Consider the following 22,360-nt stretch of genomic DNA (forward strand, 5'->3'; position numbering starts at 1 on the left):
TGCGTGCCTACATTTAAACATTCAAGGCCTTGTTTTTAACAGTGCTGAACAACCACAGCTCTCAATTACTTGAACTGGAATTATGTACAGAAGGATAGATGGTAATGGAGAAGTTAAATTTGGATTATTAAAATGACTGAAGCAGAAAAAAGTTTTAATTTCTGAAAACAGCCATAGCGGGACAGACATGCCAGATGGCCATTCTCAGGGACAGAGTATCTCAAACGAGGCCCCCCATCTTGGTCCAGTCCAGAATTATGGCAATGTTATAATTTGCTTTGACGGGACACAGGGTGGTAGATGGTCCTGCAGGAACTTTGATCCTAGATTAGTGAGGACTTTGTCTTTCAAAATTGAGTCATTTCAACGGTCATTGATTAACATGCTCCTTCATTTGTCTCCCATGATGTTTGTCAGACACTGGGGTACATCATTCTTCAGCTCACCTGTATTATAAGATGAATTTCAAGATCTTGTGTTGTATTCACAATTCTTCTTGCTACAGAAAACTGGATGGACTCCCATCAGAGATTCACTGATCAGTCATTGGCCTAAGGGATCACTATTGGAGTAAGCTGAAGAGCTTCATTCCTGACCCCACAACAATCAAAGCACTTACCATCTATAGTGCTCATTGTCAGCTGTCTCAGGGAACAAGAGCCCATGAAAGAGAAGTGAGCACAAGTCCATCACTATAAGGCAGAGTGCAGGGCATTATCTCTAGGCTAACTCAAACCTTTCTGAAGTATTTCAGGAAAGTATGTATCATTATAAATTCTAATTCACAACACACACATTATGTTGTTTTCAGGACAGAAATATTAGAAAAAGTATCTTATGTATAAAAGTAGCAGTATAAGTGAAAGTGGAGAAGAAATTTGTATAGCAAGAGTCTAATTCCAAAGCGATGCCTCATTAAACGGAGTTAATGGGGATGTGCTTGAGAAACACCAAGACCCCTTTTATCACAATTAGTGCCACATCTCTGGCACTCCCTGTTAATCTAATAGAATCAGCATGTTCAGGACTAGCCCAGGGTTTTTAATTGCAAAATCGGCAAACACATTAATCATCACTTTATAGCCCTGTTGTTGTGGTGGAGAAATGAGATTACAGAAATGTATCAGAGGTCACAGACAGGAACTCTCACAAGCTTATTTAGACTTTTAGTCAAACAGAGAAAAGAAATACAGACACATCACAGGTTACTGTAAGATGCTCCTTCCTCTTCCCGCTCCACCTCTCACCTTAATTCTTTTATACACACGTGGGCCCAGGTCACTGACTTCTATATGCTTTCCAGATATAAACCTGTACAAGCAGGATTTCCCTTCCCCTTTGGACAGATGGCTTGCCTGCCACAAAGATTTCCCAACATTATAGTGTACTTATTTTTAACAAATGTTAAGACTGAGCAAACCACAGATGGAGAGTGACCTCATAACCTCAAAAATCTTAAGGGGAGAGTGGAATCAAAAATGAATGCAAAAAAAGTGTTAACCCTCTGAATTCAAGAGCTGCCATTTACCATTTTTTCACTAGCAGTGATTTCTGGTTAGCAGGCCAAATCTTGGTTACATTTAAGTCAATGAACATTTTGCTAATGTCTTAAATGGAACGAGGGTTGACCCAAAATCAGAATAACTCTCTGTGACCAAGGGGAAGGCTATCATCATGCATTGAACCTTGAGCTCTCTGATGGCTGTGCAGCATGTTTCTATTCAACCACTGCATCTGCAGGCTGATCAGACATTTTTCATAGACTCAAAGGCTATAGGCCAGGTATGTTCTGCTTAGCACAGAGAGGTGTAAACCACTGCACTACAGAGGACCTGGGTCCTGGAAAGGAGATTCATCTTGAACCAGAGTAGGAAGTGTTTCTATTCTCTACCTGATACATTTTGTGCCTTAGCAGCTCCGTGAACACTGGAGGAAGCAGGGGGGCTGAATCTGATGCCATCTATGGAAGGTGAATGACTAATCCCTGAATTTAAATGCCACTCAACTCTTTCAGAAACAGAAATAGAGCAAGTAGTGCATATACTACAATAACATAATCCTTTTTGTGCTATGTTTCCTTGGCTGTGTGTCTGTCTAACAAAAGAATGGTGACATACTATCTATACTGGGACAGAACAAAATTATCTTGCTTGAAAAAAATACAGCTGCATTTTATATTTGCCATTTAAATATTTTTAAAAATCGCAACTCAACCCACGAACACAAGATGCCTTTGAAACACTTTGGGAGCTACAATTTTGGGCTCTGGTTGTATAAAGTCCTTACTCAGCTGCTCCCTTGAAGAAATCCGACTCTGAAATCCCACTTGCTAAAGTAAGGGTTTAGAGCATCTTGGCTTTGTTTTGTTGATCTTTCCCAGACAGCAGGCAGGATTTTGTCAATTGAGTTTCTCATCTTTGGAATGGATTCCCGTTGGCCATCTGCTATAATATGAGTCTGGGGGGCATTAGATTGAGACTTATTTATTTCATTTAGTGCTTTGCTTCTGAGTCAGGTCTTTCTCTCCCCCAAGAGCCAAGATACCAATTCTCGATAAAGAATAGAGGTGGTAGTTTCTATTTTACCCTCCTATCATGAATAATACATGTAATTTATGTGTTTTAATTTTTGCAATGAACACATCTAGCTTCTAGGGTGATAGGTACAGTAGCAAATAATAAAGTAAATAAAATCCAATATGAAAAGCATTCTGATATGTACATAACACAGCAGTAATGTTTTAAAAAGAGAAGCAATAGGGCCTAGTAGAAATGCCACTGGTCTGAGACTCAGGATACCTAATTTATACTCCTGCCATTGGTCTTCTGGGTGACCATGGGCAAGTCACTTTACCTTACAGTGCCTCAGTTTCCCCATATGTATAATGGAGACAATGATATTTACCTCACTTGTAAAGTGCATTATTATTATAAAACAATTTGTATTCACAATTCCTTTATTCATAACTTCCTTCAGGCATGGAAATATTTTCCTCTTGCAGATTATTTTTAATCTGCAAACACAGTTTTACCTGTGCACTAAATGGACTCTAAATTATCATGACAATTTTTCTCTATATATTCCTCCAACTAAGCTTCTAATGCCAAAACTTCTTTACATTCACATAAAACTGTGGGAATAAGAGCACTCGTCTGGGAATAGCATTTATACTATTTTGTTCCAGCTGCTGCAGAGGCAGTTGAGGGAGCATTCAACGTGTCCTTTGCGAATCCCATAAAAATAAGCCTTTTATCATTATTTCTGAGTGGCAGATTTTTTAAAAAGTATAGAAACTTAGAATGCAGAAGATTTTCCCCACCTATTGTAATATTAAGATAAGGTTTATAAGCCCCAGAATTGACCTGACAGTGTCATTTTAAGCAATATTAAAAGAAATTACAAGTGGGAAAGGAAAATGCTATATTGCTATTACCAGTGTTACTGAAAAAATCTCATGAGATTAACAATGAAACATTACAATAGCCACACTTTGCTCAAATGAGTATAACAGATATCTTGAAATAGTGCACAATATGTCATGAGGTTTACTGTACTGGCTGTGTGATTACACTCTATTCCTTGTTCCTACAATTCACTCAAGGGTGGTAAATGTATATCTCAATATTCCTAGAGCTCATTTACACCAGATCTGAATTTGGTTCCTAGGCCACCTGGTTTCAGGTGCAAGATTGTGAGAAACAAATGGGAAGATCAAAGATTCTTGGGAAGGTGCCACACACAAAAAATAATATTCATAATTATGAGGATTTCATAGATTCATAGATTCATAGATATTTAGGCCAGAAGGGACCATTATGATCATCTAGTCTGACCTCCTGCACAATGCAGGCCACAGAATTTCACCCACCACTCCTAAAAAAGACCTCACATCTATATCTGTGCTATTGAAGTCCCCAAATTGTAGTTTGAAGACCTCAAGGAGCAGAGAATCCTCCAGCAAGTGACCCGTGCCCCATGCTACAGAGGAAGGCGAAAAACCTCCAGGGCCTTCCAATCTGCCCTGGAGGAAAATTCCTTCCCGACCCCAAATATGGCGATCAGCTAAACCCTGAGCATATGGGCAAGATTCATCAGCCAGATACTACAGAAAATTCCTTCCCGGGTAACTTGGATCTTACCCCATCTAAAAACCCATCACAGGCCATTGGGCCTATTTACCATGAATATTTAATTACGAAAACCATGTTATCCCATCATACCATCTCCTCCATAAACTTATCGAGTTTAATCTTAAAGCAAGATAGATCTTTTGCCCCCACTACTTCCCTCGGAAGGCTATTCCAAAACTTCACTCCTCTGATGGTTAGAAACCTTCGTCTAATTTCTAATCTAAATTTTGCCACAATCCTAATAAAGTTCTTTAAACAACTTTCAAGAAGTAAGGAATGTACAGAGGTGTACAGAGAATAAGATTATTGTAGGCATTATGTATATTAGTTTCTCATCCTGTTGCTATGGTAAATCTTAGGTTTTGATATCTGCATCTTTTATTTACAAGAAAGAAGAGTCCAAAACAGAAAGCTTCCAACTGACAGAGTGGAAAGAAAAATCTCTGGAAAAAGACAGATAGTGACAATCTCTAAATCCAGTAAAGCTAAAAGAACTAGTGAGCTTTCCTGGAGTACAGAATCCCAAAAGACTTTTGGAACCTTTAGAAAGCCTCAGTAACTATGGGAAAACTCTATATAGGGCTACATCTTGGTTGCTTTACACATGCAGGATGAAAGTCTGACCCTACTTAAATCAATTGGAGTTTTACTATTGACTTTAATGGTTCCAAAATTTCACCCACATATTTTATTTCACTGGAAGTGTTGTGAGATAGATTGGATTTGGTCCGCAGCATTCACAGGAGAAAGGATGATTAAAAGAAAGTGCTGATCTAGAAAAAACAGGATTTTTCACACAAAATGTATCATATTCTACAGTGATGGAACCATTCAAGAACCTAAATAGACAGAAGTATCATCGAAATGGCAGTGGACAATGGTTGGCCAAAACAGGTGGTGAATGTTGGTTGAACAATTTAGTTCAGGTAAAAGCAAAGCTATAAATAAAAACAACAAATGGGAGAGAAGTTAAAAATATATCTGTAGGATGTAGAATTCTGAGCTTCTTCAGAGGAAGAGACATGTAAGTACCAGATTTCAAATAATCAAACTTCTTAGGAATTCTTTATTCATCATGGCCCAGGTGAAATAGAGGGTGGAGCTGAAAACCTTTGCAGCAGAACGTTTGTCTATAGTGGAAATGAATATCATGTCTTCAAAGAAAAATTTGATGATCCTGAGGCAAGCTACACTGATGATGTCAAAAGTTTTAGCACCGAGGACTTCAATGAAGGAGTGGGAAGCACTGATGGGGAGAAGTGGGCTTTGATGTTAGCTCTGAGGATCCGGCAGCGTGCATTAAAGAAAGCAGATTAAGAGCCTGATCATGCTGATACAGAAGTCAAAGGTAAAACTCCTATTGACTTCAAATCTGAGCAGGATCAGACCCTCAATGGTAATTTTAAAGTAGCAGATTCCGATAAATCTATTTTAAAGTAAAAAATCTTCAAGGCAGAATGAGAAGGCTCCTGATTATTCTTTTTATATCAGTGTTTATACTCGTGTCTGACTGGTCAGATGTCTAGACAGAGGACTCCCTACAGTGATTAGAGGTGAGATACTCAAAAAAGGTCTATTTAAAAAAAAGAAAACACAAACACTTCTCTGCTACTTTTTTCTAATAATGTTCAAGGAACAAAAAAAGTATAGTCTCTTAATCTGGTTAGCAAAATTATAACTTGTTAAAAAACAACCTTAACATCAGCGTGAGAGAGAATGTGTTTATTTTGCAACATGTTTTTCAGCGAAAACACTACAGAATGCATGTGACCTCATGTGTTTTCTTTTAAGATATACTCTTTCTTGGAGATACTAATGGTGAGTCAGTTGTTATAGTAACTACCTTTTCATTGAATATCATGCAGAAAGTATCTCTCTGGCATCAGATGCTTGTGCTGCAGTAAATTACGCATCCAATTCTGTCAAAACATTCTCAGAACATATTTCTTTAGTAAATGTTCAGTCCCCCCTTTTCTGGTTTTCTCAGTTTAGAAATTACAGGCGTGTTAGTCTGTATTCACAAAAAGAAAAGGAGTACTTGTGGCACGTTAGAGACTAACAAATTTATTTAAGCATAAGCTTTTGTGAGCTACAGCTCACTGGGAACTCCTTGGCCACATACCCTCCCTTTGCCCCCACGCCCAACCCCAACACACTGACTTGTAGAAGTTTTTGAGACGTCAAACACAGTATTGATAATTAGAAGGTCAAGATGAAAGTATATTATTCTCCCCGGTTATTTCCTTAGTAGACAAACACATTCTTTATTAAACTACCGCTGATGAAACTCTTTTGGTACTACAAAAACTGCCATAAACAATGTATTTTAAATATGAAGATATGCAGAATATCATATTTTACAGATTTGATAGTGAGATCTACTCTTCTAGGACTCGATTCCTCAAAGTTTATGCACATGCTCAAGTATTTTGCTGGACCAGGGTCTCAGGCACTGTATGAAGAAAGGGAAAGTAGATTGTTGTTGTATTTGGATTTTGTTAATAAACATCACATGGACTGGCAAGAGCTCCAATTGTTTGAATTCCCAGCTATATCTTTTGTTGGTTTTGTATTCTGCGTACGAGGTAACTTATTTTAGCAGCATGTAGGCTCTCTTCTGTCTCCCTATTTAAAAAGATGGAGGATAAGCGATGGCTCAGTAGTTGATTTCTATGCCTTTTGTTTCCTATTTAAGCTCAAAATATCATCATTTGAAGTGACATTCTGGTGAAATGAGAAGGGAATCCAAGAGCATTATAAAACAAACAAAAAATAACCAAAATAACACTCTCCTCTTTGTGATTCAGCAGACTGAGGGATAGGATTGCACATTTAATGGAGTTAGTATGGTAAAACTTTAACAGGCATGAATTAGAGGACGGAATAATTAAAACTGAACACTAGTGGCACAAAAACAGAGAGAGATAGATATATAGAGAGAGAACCTGAACTTTTAAAAGCACTAATCTTCTAAACAATCAACCAGTGATACGTTTGGGTTGGCGTGAATATGAAAGCTCCATGCATTCCTCATCCTGCTTCCAATTGAAAACTTGTTGCTCAGTCTTATAAATTCCCCAAAATGTAAGATACAACACAATAAATAGTTCTTCGCTCCACAAATATGAGAAATATTTTAGCTGATGCAGCAGAAAATGTGATACTATAGACCAAATTTAAATCAGAGGGATTAAGAGAAGCTGGACAACCAGCAAAATCATATTGCTGTTATCAATGCTTAGAAATCTCTTCTATATTGCACTTTGAAGTCTTGTAAAAACATCAAGAACGTAAGAGGAATATTCTCCCTTAACATGCGTACGTCACTTCCACTAGCGTTACATCAACTGAAATAAACAAACTAGTACTGCTGCTCTGATTCCATTTGGTAATTTGTCTGGTGATATTTTAAACAGCCATTATTAACTTTTCAAAAAGAGCCTTGGAAAACTATTCATATTTCAACGTAAAACTGCTGCTGCTATGACTGATGTTATTATAGGAAAACAAAAACTAAAAACCAAAGAGACTCATTTTTACAAAACGAATTTACTTCTCTAACATCAGGAAATAGCTAGAAATGAATTGGTAAATCTTAGATATGTATAACTTTATAGTTACTAAGGAGACTCTCCAAAGGAATTACATCTAATCCATCTTTGCTAAATTTGGATCTCATTACATTTTTGAAATATGGAAAACCATCCATATTTGAAATAAAACGGTACATATGTGTTACTACTATACAACAGAACCTTTCAGAATTCTATTTCACTGACAGTTCATCAATAGTGGATAGAACTGCATGAATTTTCATTATTGCATTATTACATCCATACTCCAGACTGTGGTGCATTAAAGCCTCAAGGACCTCATAATTTACTCATCAACAGAAGTTATTCTTGAGGCATTTTGAGAGCTCGCCAGCATTTCTCTCAAAACCAGAGATGAAACCTGCTGAGAAGAATGAGAGCATAATCAATTAAATAATGGCCAGGAAAAAAATCTCCATGGCGGAAAGTTGCAAACCTAATAGTCAAATGAACCTTTAGGAAGCATTACTTCAAAATGTAAAAGATGTGCTTTGGCCCCACTTCTTATTACATTCTCAATACCTGTCCATACAACAATGTTCTGTATTATGCCTTATTTATTTTGGGTGAAATTCACAGATAGCACTAAGCCCTCTGCACTAGTTAAGCCCCACATAGGGCTGCACAGGGAAATGCAGGTGAAGCCCCCTACACACAAAGCAAAGAGTCTCCACATCATCATCATCCCCACAAAGACTAACACAAAAGCCATAATGATGCAGGATAAAGAAGAGGCCATTGGTTTGTGTTTTGATAGATCCAGTGGCTCTCAATATCCATGCAACTAGCTTGGTGGAGCTGCAGCTGATACGCGAATCCACAGCAGCTATGGGAAAGGGTGGATTTCACCTCCTCATCTTCTCCACGCTCCACCTGCATAAAGCCTGAATGGTCAGCCTTTATGCTGGTGTAGTAAGCCCCATTAGAAGATGACGTGATAAAAAGTGTACAAAATAATGAAGATAGAATGTGATCTTCTATTTATCTTCTTGTGTCATAAGACAAGAACAAAAAGACATGCAGTGAAAATGAAGGGGGAGCAAATTCAAAACCAACAAAAGGAAACACTTTTCCACAAAATGGGTAATTAGACTGTTGACCTGACTGCCACAATACATCATGGAGGCCAAGACTGTAGTAGGATTTTAGAAAAGGAATTAGACATTTAGGGTATGTCTGTACTGGAATTAAAACCCCGCAGCTGACTCATAGCAGCTGACTCAGGCTCGTGGGGCTGAGGCTAAGGTGCTGTTCAATTTCAGTGTAGATGTTCAGTATTGGGCTGGAGCCCAAACTCTGGGGCTCCCCCACTTTGTGGGGTCCCAGAGCCCAAACACCTACACCACAATTAAAACAGCCCCTTAAGCTCAAGCCCTGCGAGCCAAAGTCAGCTGGCAAGGGCCAACGTTGAGTGTTTAGCTGCAGTGTAGGCATACCCTTATTTGGCTAACAAGAGTAACTCCTGCCCCCCAATCAAACAAAAATAACAAACCCGCCAAGACTTTTGGAAGGGGTAACCCCCTCATATTTAAGGGCATAAAGCACCCACTATAGGGTTAGGAGGAACCTTCCTTGGAGTCAGGTTATCCCTAAAACAGCTGGTGTGGTCCACTTTTGGAGACTGGAGACAGGACTGGACAGTGGTCTGATCCAGTCTGGCAATTCCTATGTTCCATTGTAATGAGTGGAACTCTATGCTAGCAGTGCTAATTAGAAATAGCTACTGTCAGGGCAGGTCCTGGGAATTTATTTATTATTATTACCATCTCTGCAGCATGTGGATCCTGCCTTGAGTGAATTCCACTATATGCATCCCAGTCCACTGTTCTCTCCCCCACTTTTTTTAATAAACAAATGGTCTGTCATTGCAGCATTTTTGCACTGAATTTATTTTTAATTAATAAACAAATGCTGATCTGACTTATCTCTTTCATGCTTTTTCTTCCTTCTCTTTCTCCATTGTCTTCACTCCATCTTTTATACTATTTATCTTGGTGTTTCTTCTCTGGATCATTTCTTCCATACTTATTTTTCTATATTGTACAATAATTGTTCCATGTCCTGCTATCACACTCTTCTTCTGTTGTGTATACTGCCCTTCAATCTCACCCATTGTCCTGCCCTCCTTTCTTTTCTCTTCTTCCTCAGTCTCTTCTCTCCTCTTCCTACTCTCTCCCCATTTTCTCCCCCATCACTAACTCTCTTCCCCTAGTACCTCTCTCTTCTTTCCTGTCTGTCACACTCACAACCCACTCACAAGTTTGTGAAATTACACCAGGGCAGAATGGTTCCATTGTTTGTGTCTGCTTCTGTGCACTCACACAGATTGTACTGCATAGGGTCACATCTAGTAGGTGTTCTTCTGAACCAGAAGAATTAAAAATTCATTTTTCTTTTAAATGAAAGCCAAGATACTGCAAATCCTGATGGGATCACCCAAAATATGCTGGTATATTTATGCTCAATCCAGCTTCTGTCCAAATGAGATCCTCCAATTATGGTTAAAGAGGAATAGAAAAGTGAATTGTTAATTCTGGGTAGTCAGCAGGTAGAAGGATTAGACATAATGAAAGAAAAGGTTAGCTAAGGAAAAAGTAAAAAGTTCCTAGCCCATGCTAATGTCCCTATTGCTCCAGATGGCATAGGAGAATTCTGGTAAAAGGGAGTATGCCATGCTCTAGAGATCCTCGCTCATGTAATGTCCATACGAAGGGACCATTACAAACTGGCACAATTAAAGCAGCCCTTGGGCTGTTCCAATTTGAGCTGTGGTGCAAGAGCAGTCCCAGGATGAGGAGGTTAGGGTGGAAAGGTTGCTTAGAGTCACATTTGTCTCTCCCATGCCAGGCATGATAAACTCAGATTCAGTGAAGCTGAGCATTTAGCCCACTCTCTAAAGAAACTGAAATCAGCTGAACTAGATGCAAGACTTCCATCCATTCTAGCTGAAAAGAAAAGTGATATGTGTTCTGTTGAGAGTGACTAAGGAGTTAAAAAAATACAATAGTGTTACTATTCACACTTACAAGGATGACCAGGAATCAGTCATCTACCTGACCCTCCCTTTGTGGGAGACAACAGCCTGGATTATGCTTGTTTCAGGAAAGGTGTTAGTTACAAATATTGTAGTGGGGATTTCAACTCCAGCCTCTCTCTGCTTCAATGTCCCATGAAAGGGAAAAAAATATTTTTACCTCTGACCTGAAAATTCACAAATCAAACGCCCTGGATTGAGCCAGCAAGAGTGAGACACATTTGTTTAATAACCCTAATCTTGTGGTGATAATTTAACACTGGTTCATGTGGTAAATAAGGATTCTTCTTCATTATCAATATTCACTTCAGTGAGTTAAAAAGCAAAATGACAAATGACAAAAAAAAAATTGCACAAACAGGTGATTTTTGAAAACACAAGCTGGGGCTATCAAAATAAACCCCTTTGCTACTAAGATAGATGGTGTTTATTTTGTTTTTTCAACTAACTCGTAACTACCACCAGCTTTGTTACTCCATTGACCATATTAAGATGCAAATCATGTATTTACAATGTATCAAGTTATATGGGAGAATTTAATATTACTGTTCACAATAAACTGCCGTGATTAAACTTTGATTCAACTCCCAAGCTTCAGCATTAGGCTCCCATGAATAATTCCAAGAATAATAGGGTGGTAAAGCAATACCAGCATGTTTATAAAGAAAGCGTTAGTTCAATCGTTACTCCCTGTCCTGTAGGAAAACGGAATAATAATCTAAGTACTGAATATATATTTAGGATGAACACACACCTACGACTTACTATGCTATAATTCCTTCAAGGGGTAATGAGATGGACAAGAGGACATTAGGGCATTAGCACAGGACTTAGGAGTTCAAGTCCCTGATCCATCACAGACTTCCTGTGTGACCATGGGCAAGTCACGTAGCCTCTCTGTGCCTCAGTGCCCCATCCATACAATGGAGATAATAGCACTGCCTACCTCACAGGGGTATTGCGAGGATAAATATCATAAAAGCTGTGAAGACACTCAGACACAATGGTAATGGGTTCCATTTAAATACCTTAAATAGAAACCTTACACCCCAAGAACTGTACATGATTTCACCAGCAGACTAATTCAAATGACTGTCCTGTAATTCCACATTTTTCTATTTTAATTTTATTTCATAGACTTAATATTTAAAAACAACATCAACAAGCAACTTTCCCTCTCCCTGTTCTGTGCACTCCCATTCCTCCTAAACTCTGCTGAAGTGGATCCCCTTGAAATGCACCCCTTGTGGTGGTATTTGAAGTGCCATCCACAAGAACGAGACACTTTTTTTCGAATTGAATGAGTTGTATGGTTCATACATGCATTCACAGATGGGAGGACACAGCAGTGAACTATTTGTGAAACTTTTTACATGTGATAACTCATATTTTATTAACACAAGAGTCTGATGTATTAAATGGTCAGGAAAGATAAAGGGAAATCTGACCAACAGAGTTGCCAACTCTGGTGATTTTATCATGAGTCTCAAGATATTTTATGTTTTTCTTAAAGCCCTGCCTCCTAAATCTGGGTGATTATGTGAAAATCTCATTTTTTACTTTTTAGAAAGGAGAACATTCTAGTCCTTATAATTACAAAGTAAAGCTTGAAGATGTGGACCTTAATTTCTCAAACCCAGCAGGCAAATAAAAAGATCCCAAATTTACTATTTTTTAAATCTCATTACTTTTGACACATGGGATTGAGAATACTGGACTCTGGTTCCATAGCCTCAAAATAAGCTCCCAGGTTAAAGCTCGTTGGCCACTTCCCAAAAATACACCAGATATTGCAAGCAACAAGGACAAAACTGAGAGGGGAAAGAAATTAAAGATATATTTCTGCTTAAAAGGTGTTTCAATTAATTTCAATTAAACTGATTTCAATTAATTAAAAATATCTTAAAGGGGCTAGAGGCTTCAGGATCCAAAACCTCCATACTTGCTGAAACTGCCACGTTCACTTTACTCAAGACACTGCACTGGCTGCATTTGAAGTCGCAGCCTCTCGCAGAATAAAAGTTGTTACTAGAGATGGGCTGAACCAGCACCAATGCCTCTGAACGCTGGCGGTGGGAGGGTGGGTCCAAATTCTGGATTCATATTTACATTTCATGGTTTAGGCCCATCTTTCATTCTACCACAGTGAGTGAACTTAGATTGTCTAAGTGATTGTTGCAGCTCCTTTATCTAAATCATTGTGAACCAGTGTGTTTTGACTGAACAAAATAATTGAAGTAGAAGCTTTGGAGAAGAGGTTGTTTTTTATAAAACAGAAATTAAATATTTCTATGAAATTTATTCCATTTATTATAAGAAAGTCAGTGGAAATCACTTCTGCTGTTAAAATGCTTTGAGAGCCACCAATTTGCATTACAAAAGCCATCTCCCTTTTTTTTTTTTTTTTTGGGTTGTTTTACTGCTGTGTAAAGATACTTTTTGTTTCTCAGTTAACTAAACAGCTGAGCAGCTGACTAAACCATTTTCTCTACTCACCATCCTCGTTGCTAGGGGCATCTCCTGTTCCAAGCAGGGTGTCTGATCTGGATTCTGGCTCTATATCTCCCTTAGGGATTGATAAATCAGCCAGTGCAAATCCAGATTTGCCAGATACAGGGACAGCAGCTTTCAGTTCCCAGCTTCCAGACACAGCATCCATCAAAGGATAGTTAATACACTCAAATCCACTGTGAAAGAAAATAGGGTTGACATTTTATTTTGTTTGTGCTGATAGGTTTTAAGATTTTAATAAAATAATCCAGATATAATATGGAATTTACCATCAGGGCCATAAAATATCCAGTGAATGAAAGTTACAGCTGTGTATACATATTGTGATATATATAACATACAGTACGGAGAAACTAGCTGATCTCCCATAATATTAGTCTATCTGATTTGGTCAGCAAACAGTGTAGCCCTAAACCTTTGTCCATCAAGTTTATTTGGGTTACTTATCTCGTGTCTGTCAGGTCCAGGTGAACTGGTACACAAAGTCACAATGATGACCTGTCCTGATAATCATCATAAAAGGATTGAAACTGAGCAGTTTGAAAGAGAATTTTTACTGTGGATTACATTTCATGTGGTAGAGTGCTGCTGAGAGTAAGGACTTTTAATTGTTTAGTTGATAAAAGATATTGAGCAATATTTTCACCTCTGGTCAGCCATTTCCTTTGAAGGAGAAAAGAGAAATATGTTACTCTACGAAATATGTTGAGCAATATGTTGGCTGGGATTTTCAAGGGAGTTAGGGGTTCATACCACTTCAAATTTCAATAGGAACTGGATGTCAAACTCCCATAGGCACTGAAAATCCCAGTCATGAATCCTGATTTAGGATCCTAAATATGCACGCTGATTTTCAAAAGTGCTGAACACTTAGCAGCTCCCATTAACTGTGATGGGAGATACTGGTTGATCTGCACTTTGAAAAATCATACCACTTATTTAGGATCCTAAATTGGGATAGAAGCTTAACTTTAAGGCTCTTGTTTTTGAAAATCTTGGCTGTTATATTTTCATAGTTAAGGAATCCCTTGATTGAGCAGCTATAATTTACCATTAAAAAGAAAAATTCTCTCAGACAAAGGACTCCATGTCGTGTTTTGAAGGAAACATACTTAAACAACCATGGGCAACATTTTCAAAAACATAGCAATGTTAGGGGACTTACTTTTGAAAGAAAGTACAGTACATGCACATGTTTATTGTAAACAATGACCTTTCAGTGGCAACCGTGATTTACCAGTTTTTGACAGACCATTTTAAAAACTGACTTTGGAGAAACAAATTACCCAGTGATCAGAACACAAGCTTGGCTTAAAACAAAACGGTCAAAGGGTAACATTTTCACCGCTGCCTAATTGATTTAGGAGCGTAAGTCCCATTTTCAAAAGTGACTTACAATGGAATTAAGGGTTTGTCTACACAGAAAAGTTTTACCAGTTATATCAGTAGAATTACAGTAGTTAAAATAAGGTGCGACTCTAAACCAATATAGTTATACTGTATAACTTTGCCTATTTAAATTCACACCTTATTTTAAACGGCCATAACTTTGCCATGCAGACAACCTTTTAGGTTCCTAAGAGCCTAATTTATTTCTGAAAATGGGGCTTAGGCTCATCACTTACTCAATATCTTTTTTCTACCTCACCAGTAATATTTGTAGAATTTAACGTCTGAAAAACAAAATGGCTTCTTTCAAAATACTATATCAAGAAATACTGGCAAAGTAATTCGGATACATAAGGGAAAAAAAAGACTACAGAGATCTACCCCAGGATTCCCACACTCAGTGTCAATGAAGATTGCGGTAACGTAAGAGGGAATATAGTCAGAGTTTATGAAAAGAATTAGCCTTATCACCCAGGGCCATGAGCCAAAGGCCACTGAAATCAATAGGATTCCTTCTACTGATTTCAATGAGGTTCCCAGTGCCTTCTGGAAGTCATAGGCTTGGGAGTAAGAGTAGAAACTCATAGAAAGTAAGTGGTGATGGCACAAGAAAAATCCAAGAATCTGGCTTGAACTAGATGATAGGTCAAGTACTGCAAGGGAAAGTCAGCACCGATACACAGGAAAAACACCAATGAGTGACTGCAAGACATTTAGTCACTGCACCTTGTGTATTATTTAAGAGAAAATACTTCATGAAATAGATTTTTCCACACACTACGTACAAAGGGGTTTTCACTGGCTTCCTCTCAACTTCTTCAATTAACTTGAATAAGCTGGTAGAAGAACTTGCTGGAATTTGATGGTTTTTGACTCCAGCCCAGATCTCCAAAAGTCGACCATTCTCATCTTCCCATCAAAAGAGCAACAGGAAAAAGAAAATTAAAATTTCATAACTGTGTAGTAAAAAACTGAAATATTTGTTGCAACTGCACAATATCATCTTACAAGTTTATGCAAAATTTCAGAATCATCCACCTAGTAAAAACACTCTCATCATACTTGTTAGCAAGGGTGATAATAAAAGCTATTGTTTTGTCCAACAGACTGGTGGTCAGTGGTTTTTAAAAAGAAAAATATATGATGAAGGAAGAAGAAAATATTTTTAAAAATTAAGATTTAAATGTATGAAAATCTCTAGGAAATCAGGATCTACTTGAGAGAATAATCCAGTGTTATTTTCTTGCTTCTCTTTCATTGAAGCTGTTTCAGTCATGATCTAATAATATGTTTGATTAATACCCCATTAATATTTTTTGCTCATTCACTTCATTTGTTAATCCTTAGCCTTATATTGTTTATTTGGCAATGCACTCAAAATGGTGTGTCCTTCCATCTCTCAGATGCTGAGTTTGTTCTTTCAGTATTGTAGTTTCATTTTGTGATGTGTTGATAATAATTGTAATAAAGTTTTCTTCCGACAGAAAAAAATAGATAGTCTGGTAAAAACTAGGGCCAAATTCTGTGCTGGCTTAATTCCATAGAAGTTGAAGCCAAATACGAGTCCAGGGGCAAGGTGAGGAAAATTATACTTTCCGTAGTTCAGCATCCAAAGAAAGCAGATTGCAAAAAGTAATGATCAGAGGAACCCCAGCAGTCGCTGAATCCCTTGCAAAATTTCAAAGAAAAGTTAGCAAACATGCTTAATTCTGCAGAGGCCTTAGGTACTCAAAGTTTCCAACCCTCGTGTAGATGAAGCTTGCCAAGAGTCTTCTTTTACTACGCCACGCAAACAACAGAGCTAAAACTGTCATTTGTACTTTCAGTTGGGAGATCACAACCTGAAAGCCAGCTTGTCTTCTCAGCAGGCTGGAACAGTAGTAAAGGCAAATATGGGGAATAAATATCTCAGTTTCCTGGAACATTTTCTATTCAAGTTGTGAGAAAAAGAACAAAGACATACTTTAACCTTTCCAGAGGATTCATTTTAAATAACCTCCTCTGATTTGTATTTTTGAAAAGCTGTAGCAAAGCTGTCATATTTTCTGAAATACTTATCTAGATACATTCATTTAACTCCACAATGCTGTGGATAGCCTTGACTTCCACAGAAATAATTTTAAATAGAAGGTTACAAAGACCAAGTGAGTTTTAACTGTCAACAGGAAGGTTTTCTGTTCTGAATACAGAATTTAAATGAATGCATTGATTGTGAAAGGGCATAGATTGACAGCACTAGAAAATGACGTCTTCTCTCTCTCCAAACAACAAGTACAGTACAAACTTTATCCCTTCCAATTTATCCTAACACTGACCTGGAGAGAACCCTTCTAGGGTTGAGAGGAGAGTTTTGTCTCTATTCAATCCCTTATCTTTCTACTAAGACTGTCAACAAAGAGACCAGTTAATGTTCTCTAAATATGAGACTGAGACCATCAACTCATGTACACAGGCCACAAACAAGCTGTCAGATGCTTATAAATTTTGGTCATTAATGACCTGGATTTAACTGCGAAAAATTGTATCCCATTATTATCTTCTTAACACAACAGGCCCACATTGTAAATGACTTTCCACTTTGAGATTTTGAAATAAGACTAGCAAATTATGTGCATATATAATATTAAGTATGGAATTCAGAAATGAAGTAAAATTCATAAATTTTTAGGGACATTGATAGATCAAAAAAACCTAGCAAACACTTCATTTCTTGAGATGCTACCAATATGATAACATTTCCTATGGCATTGATTACTTACATATAATTGTTTTCTGCAAGTAGGATGTGTGTAGATCCTGTGTATACATGTGTGTACATCTGTACCTTTGGGTCATGTGCAATGACTTCTGTGGCAAGACATCACACACCCCAAAGATTCCACAAACCATTTCCTTTTAGGAGGCAGCCACATACCTGAGCGGTACAAGGCAAAATTATAGGCCTCATAAAAGACCTTGAACAAAAATTATCATAACTGTAAAAGGACATTTTAATTTAATGTCATGTTTTGGTATTTTCATTCTCTATTTATAATTGTGAAACATTTTTTATGGCAGAAAATATCTGTAAACATGTTCTTACATTCAGAAACCTCTCCTCCTTCATTCTGTAGCTGGACATGAAGGGTGATAGCAGACCCTTGGATTACATCAATAACTTCCGGGCCCAAAATTACCATCTTCTTTGCTTGAGCTGCAACATTAAATATATTTGAGTTCTTCTCTTATTAGTAGACTTAAAGTGCTCCCCCTCTTTCAAAGAACCTTTGCTCTGGAGCATCTTTTATGATTTTATCTCCCAAACAGATTGATGAATTGATGGTAGTAGACCTTAGGCATCAATAGCCTTACAAATTGCTTATACTTTCATTCTAGATCTTCTTCTCATTGATGGTTGGTAAAAGATGAGCCATTATTTAAGCAATCCCTTTAGTGGAAATAGGCCTAACAAAATGTGCAGAAACAGGGTGGGGGTGTTTTAGGTGTGTGTGTAATCTAACTCCTATTGAAGTCAACGGGAGTCTCTCTCCATTTGTTTCCACAGGATGTGGATCAGGATCGTAGTGATCAGGAGAAGGATACCTTGATTCCCAACAGCCACAACTTCAGATCCCAGAGAGGTTAATTTAGCACTTCATCCTTCAGAAATAGATGCACTGAGTTTCATTAAATTTACTGTGTGTGATAATTTCAGATGAGAACTTTCAGATTAAATGGTTTTATCTTTTGTCTTAAGTCAAAATTTCCCTTCCACACCTTCACTGAAGTATGCTTTGTACCACTGACTGTATCCTTCCATCACAGAGATTGCTGCATTTTACTAATGTTGTTTATATATCAGGTGTGAAAAATTTTGGGGATTATGTGTAAAATACAATTAGAAAGCAGAGGTATGATTTTTGCACTAGTGAACAAATATGTAGGTGGATCAGATATCAATCTGCAAACTGGAATGACAGTTGTCTAGGCTCTATTTTGTTTACAATGCTTGTTATGAGAATGTATCTTAGGGGACAACTCTCCACCAGGAGGGGAATAGGCTAGTTGACCTTTGTTGCTCTTTTCTAGCTCTGATTTTTAGCAGTGGATTAACCTTGTCTCAGTTTCAGATTCTTCGAAAAGTGAACAATATTAATGTCCATTTCACAGAGTCAAGGAATTAAACCAATCCTTTTCCATCTTACATGCGCCCAGGATTACCCTGACTAGAGGTATTAAAATGTATAATTATGTGAAAGGGCCATGTGTACTATTTTTTCCTATCTATACACATAACTAAACATTTCATCGAAGCTTCTATCATCTCAGGTCTTGATTACTGCAACATCCTTCTCTCTGGCCCTGACAAATGCAACCTTGCCCTGCTCAGATACATTCAGAATGGTGCTGCAAAAATCACTTTCCCACCATGGTGCTTTGATGGTCTCCCCTCTCGTTGCATCCTTCCACTGGCTCTCTCATCTCTTTGGCATCAAACATGAGCTACTTTTCTTCACTTTCAGTGTCCTTCATAGCCTATCCCCACCCTGCCTATCATCTCTCATTCACTACCAAGATGTCAACTCCTGCCTCTGATTGGCACTGTACCAGTTGTCATAATTCACTTGTTAGATTTTCTAACAAGCAGCTTAATGCTTTGTCCCATACCATCTCTCATGTATGGGAGGCACCCCCCATAAGCATCTACAAAACTAACTCATTATTCCCCTTCAAAATTCTCCTTAAAAAACTCTCCTTTTCCAGGATGCCTACAAAAAACTTGACAACATTAGCCTGCCGGTGTGCAGAGGCAATCGTGCTGACCAATACTGCCTCATATTTTCCTTAAACTTCCTCTTCTTCTGTTACCTATGTGTTGCCTCTTATCTTATCCTTGGACTGTAAAGTTTTTGTGGCAGGGACTGTCTTTTTGTTCTGTCTTTGTACAGTGCCTAGGACACTGGAGTCTGCTCCATGACTAGGATTCTTAGGCAGTATGGTAATACAAACAATAATAATTCTACAAATTACAGTACCCTCCTTATTCTCTTCCACTAACTGATTTCAGATTTCTTTCATGCTGCCCCCCACACATGGAACATCTTCCCCAAACAGCTCCAATAGGTCACTAAATTTTCCTCTTCAAATCCTCTCTTAAAACCTACTTCTTGTATGATATTTACAACTAATACCAGAAGGGTTGAGGAGCAGTCAAGCATAGATGATGTGTACCTTTGAAAATGCTGAGAAGACAAAGGCTGGATGAGTAATCAAAGGGGATTCCAAGGTGCTGTAACTATGCTTCACATAAGAGATTATTTCCTCTACCCTAGACCTTCTCCCCTTTCCATTGCAAAATGAGTCATGGAGATAATTCTGAAACTCTTTCTAGAGGTCTGACACCATGAGCCATGTGCATCTCCTGTGCCATATCCAGTCTTCAGCTAGAAGAGGAGGTAGCCTGACTCATGGCCTTTGAAAGAGAAAAATCAAGAAATTCTAGGGGTCTTCTCTTCCCAAACAGCTCTTCTAATTTCATCGTCCATCCAGCCCTAACATTCTATTAGGTTTTCAGCAAATAAATCCTCTTACATATTGCAACAACCATTTCCAGTTTGGAAACCATGATACATTATGTTATAAAAGCTACCAGAATTTATTGGAAATATAGTACATGATCTTCCAGTTAATTTTTATCTAGGGCGGTTTGTGAAACCATATAGAAAGCAGCTAGGAATATACTGAATAATTAACTGTGGAAGAGATGAATTTCAAGTTGTGACCTCTGCTTTCTGAGCAGGACAATTTAATACTTGTTTTTTTAAACTCATTATATTGTTATTTTTGTGAATAAGGTAATGGCCTTTAACTCCAAAAATGTATGTGTGATTTGCTTTAAAATGAAAAGAACACATTATTCTTCAAAAAAGGTTCCAAAGTAACATTTTATACTTCACTGTGGTTCTACATTTAATTTGAATTAATAGCTTCCCCCCGACACACAAATGTGCCACTCAAATAGCTACCGCTTTCACTCTTATGAACTACATGTTCCAGGCAAACTGAGTGCACAGAGGAGGCTAACACTATAGCCAGATCATATTAATCAACAGAGAGACAGCCAAAGTATTATGTTGAAGTCTTGTTAATAACTGGACAGCATAATGAATGAACGTACCAGCAGGGTAGCCATTGATCCACAGTCCATCATAGATGACACCAGAACAATGAATTTTAGTGCCCTGGCCATTGAACACATCATTTCTCCACTGTCCCTTCAAATAGAAACACATTGATTTCAAATTTGCAACACAGGCTACTTTATATCGAAGGGATTATTTCAGAGGGTTCTCAATAGCAGAGTGGGTGGCCCTCAAGGTTCTTTATAAGTACCCTTCCAACAGTTGTGTGAACATGTTGAATGGGCGACCACACAACAATCAAGGATTACGTGACACTCCGCAGTACACCCTCTAAAGAAAAAGAGGAATCAAGTATTTCTTGCCAAAGGTTTGTTACAGTGGGGCGCTATTATCAGAGGTGCTTCTGAGAAGAAATTACACTGCACTTAAATGCAGAGAATGAGTTACCACTTGGCACATGCAGAATGATGCACCATTTCCTATACAGATTGTGAAGAGTGACACCCTTGGACAAATTCAGTCCCAAAGATTTCAATGACTTACACCACTGCTGAATTTGACCCAAGATATATAATATTATACACATAAAGAAAATTGTGTTTGCAAAATCAAGCGCTCAAAAGTTAGGGAATGCCAGAATTGAGCTGCTGTGCAACCATAATTGGGCCCCTGGTGTGAATGCCTTATTATAAAATCTTTAATTGCAAGACCAGATATTATTTTTCCCACAGGACCTTGGTCTCTTTCAGCGACTGGAACCTTGAGAGCCACAGCACAGAGTAACAGTATTAGGTTGTCATCTTCTGTGTGGACCAGCCCTAGATGGGTATGAGAGACAGACACCCTTTTCTAGTGGGTTTCACAGCTATTTGCGGACAACAGAAGAATGGTGAGACAGTCATAAGCGGGGGAGCAGGAACTCACACTTGCAACACACAAAGACAACCAAAAGTTCAAGTGTGGGAAGTGAAGTGGTACTTCTATAATATTTGCCAATAGCTATATGTAGCATTAAAAAAAAAACGAGAAAGTATGTGTTTCAGGCTCTCTCTTGCTCCATGGCACTGATTCCTTAAATTTCACAGGGTGTTAGGAGCTGGAGAATAAAAGTGTTTTAAATTTCTCATGTGATCTCATTTCTGCTATGCTGATCCACTGCAAATTAAAATTTATTTTATGGTAGGTTGTTCAATTTCTGGCTCTGCTGTATGATAAATGGAGGCTGCACAAAACAATGTGCTTCTATAACTCTAAATTTGTCTAAACCACCTTCAAATTCCAGATGGATTTAGAGGTTAGAATTCTTCCACTCTTTCCACCTTTAGTAATTAGTATCCAAATTAGAGAACAAGGGCGAGTGAGCACAGGCAGTTAAAAACAGTTCTGCAGAAACATGTTTCTGCAGCAACTCGCTTTATTCTAGTTTTCCCATCATTATTTTAAAGCATTCCATGGAAATAATTTGAAAACGATTTGCTTCAGAGTATAATTGTTAGAAAGCATGGAGTGAAAGTTTCCTGATGGACCGGATGGCAGGCTCTTCTCTTGTCCCATCCTGTTAGCAGGTGCTGAAACCCTGCA

General features: G+C 38.0%; 1 protein-coding gene across 3 annotated transcripts in view; it reads right to left on the reverse strand.

Annotated features, from left to right (window-relative positions):
• MORN1 (MORN repeat containing 1) overlaps positions 1-22,360 on the reverse strand; it is a 134,703-nt gene that overhangs the window by 90,983 nt on the left and 21,360 nt on the right. For all 3 annotated transcript variants that reach the window (XM_048824561.2, XM_048824560.2, XM_048824559.2), the window contains 4 exons: positions 20,815-20,911; positions 17,740-17,850; positions 15,443-15,566; positions 13,254-13,444 (listed from right to left, as the gene is read on the reverse strand). In XM_048824561.2, coding sequence (XP_048680518.1) covers positions 13,254-13,444; positions 15,443-15,566; positions 17,740-17,850; positions 20,815-20,911 — 523 coding nt within the window. The remainder of the gene's footprint in view (positions 1-13,253; positions 13,445-15,442; positions 15,567-17,739; positions 17,851-20,814; positions 20,912-22,360) is intronic.

Source organism: Caretta caretta, chromosome 18, assembly GCF_965140235.1.
Source record: "Caretta caretta isolate rCarCar2 chromosome 18, rCarCar1.hap1, whole genome shotgun sequence".
Classification (NCBI taxonomy): domain Eukaryota; kingdom Metazoa; phylum Chordata; order Testudines; family Cheloniidae; genus Caretta; species Caretta caretta.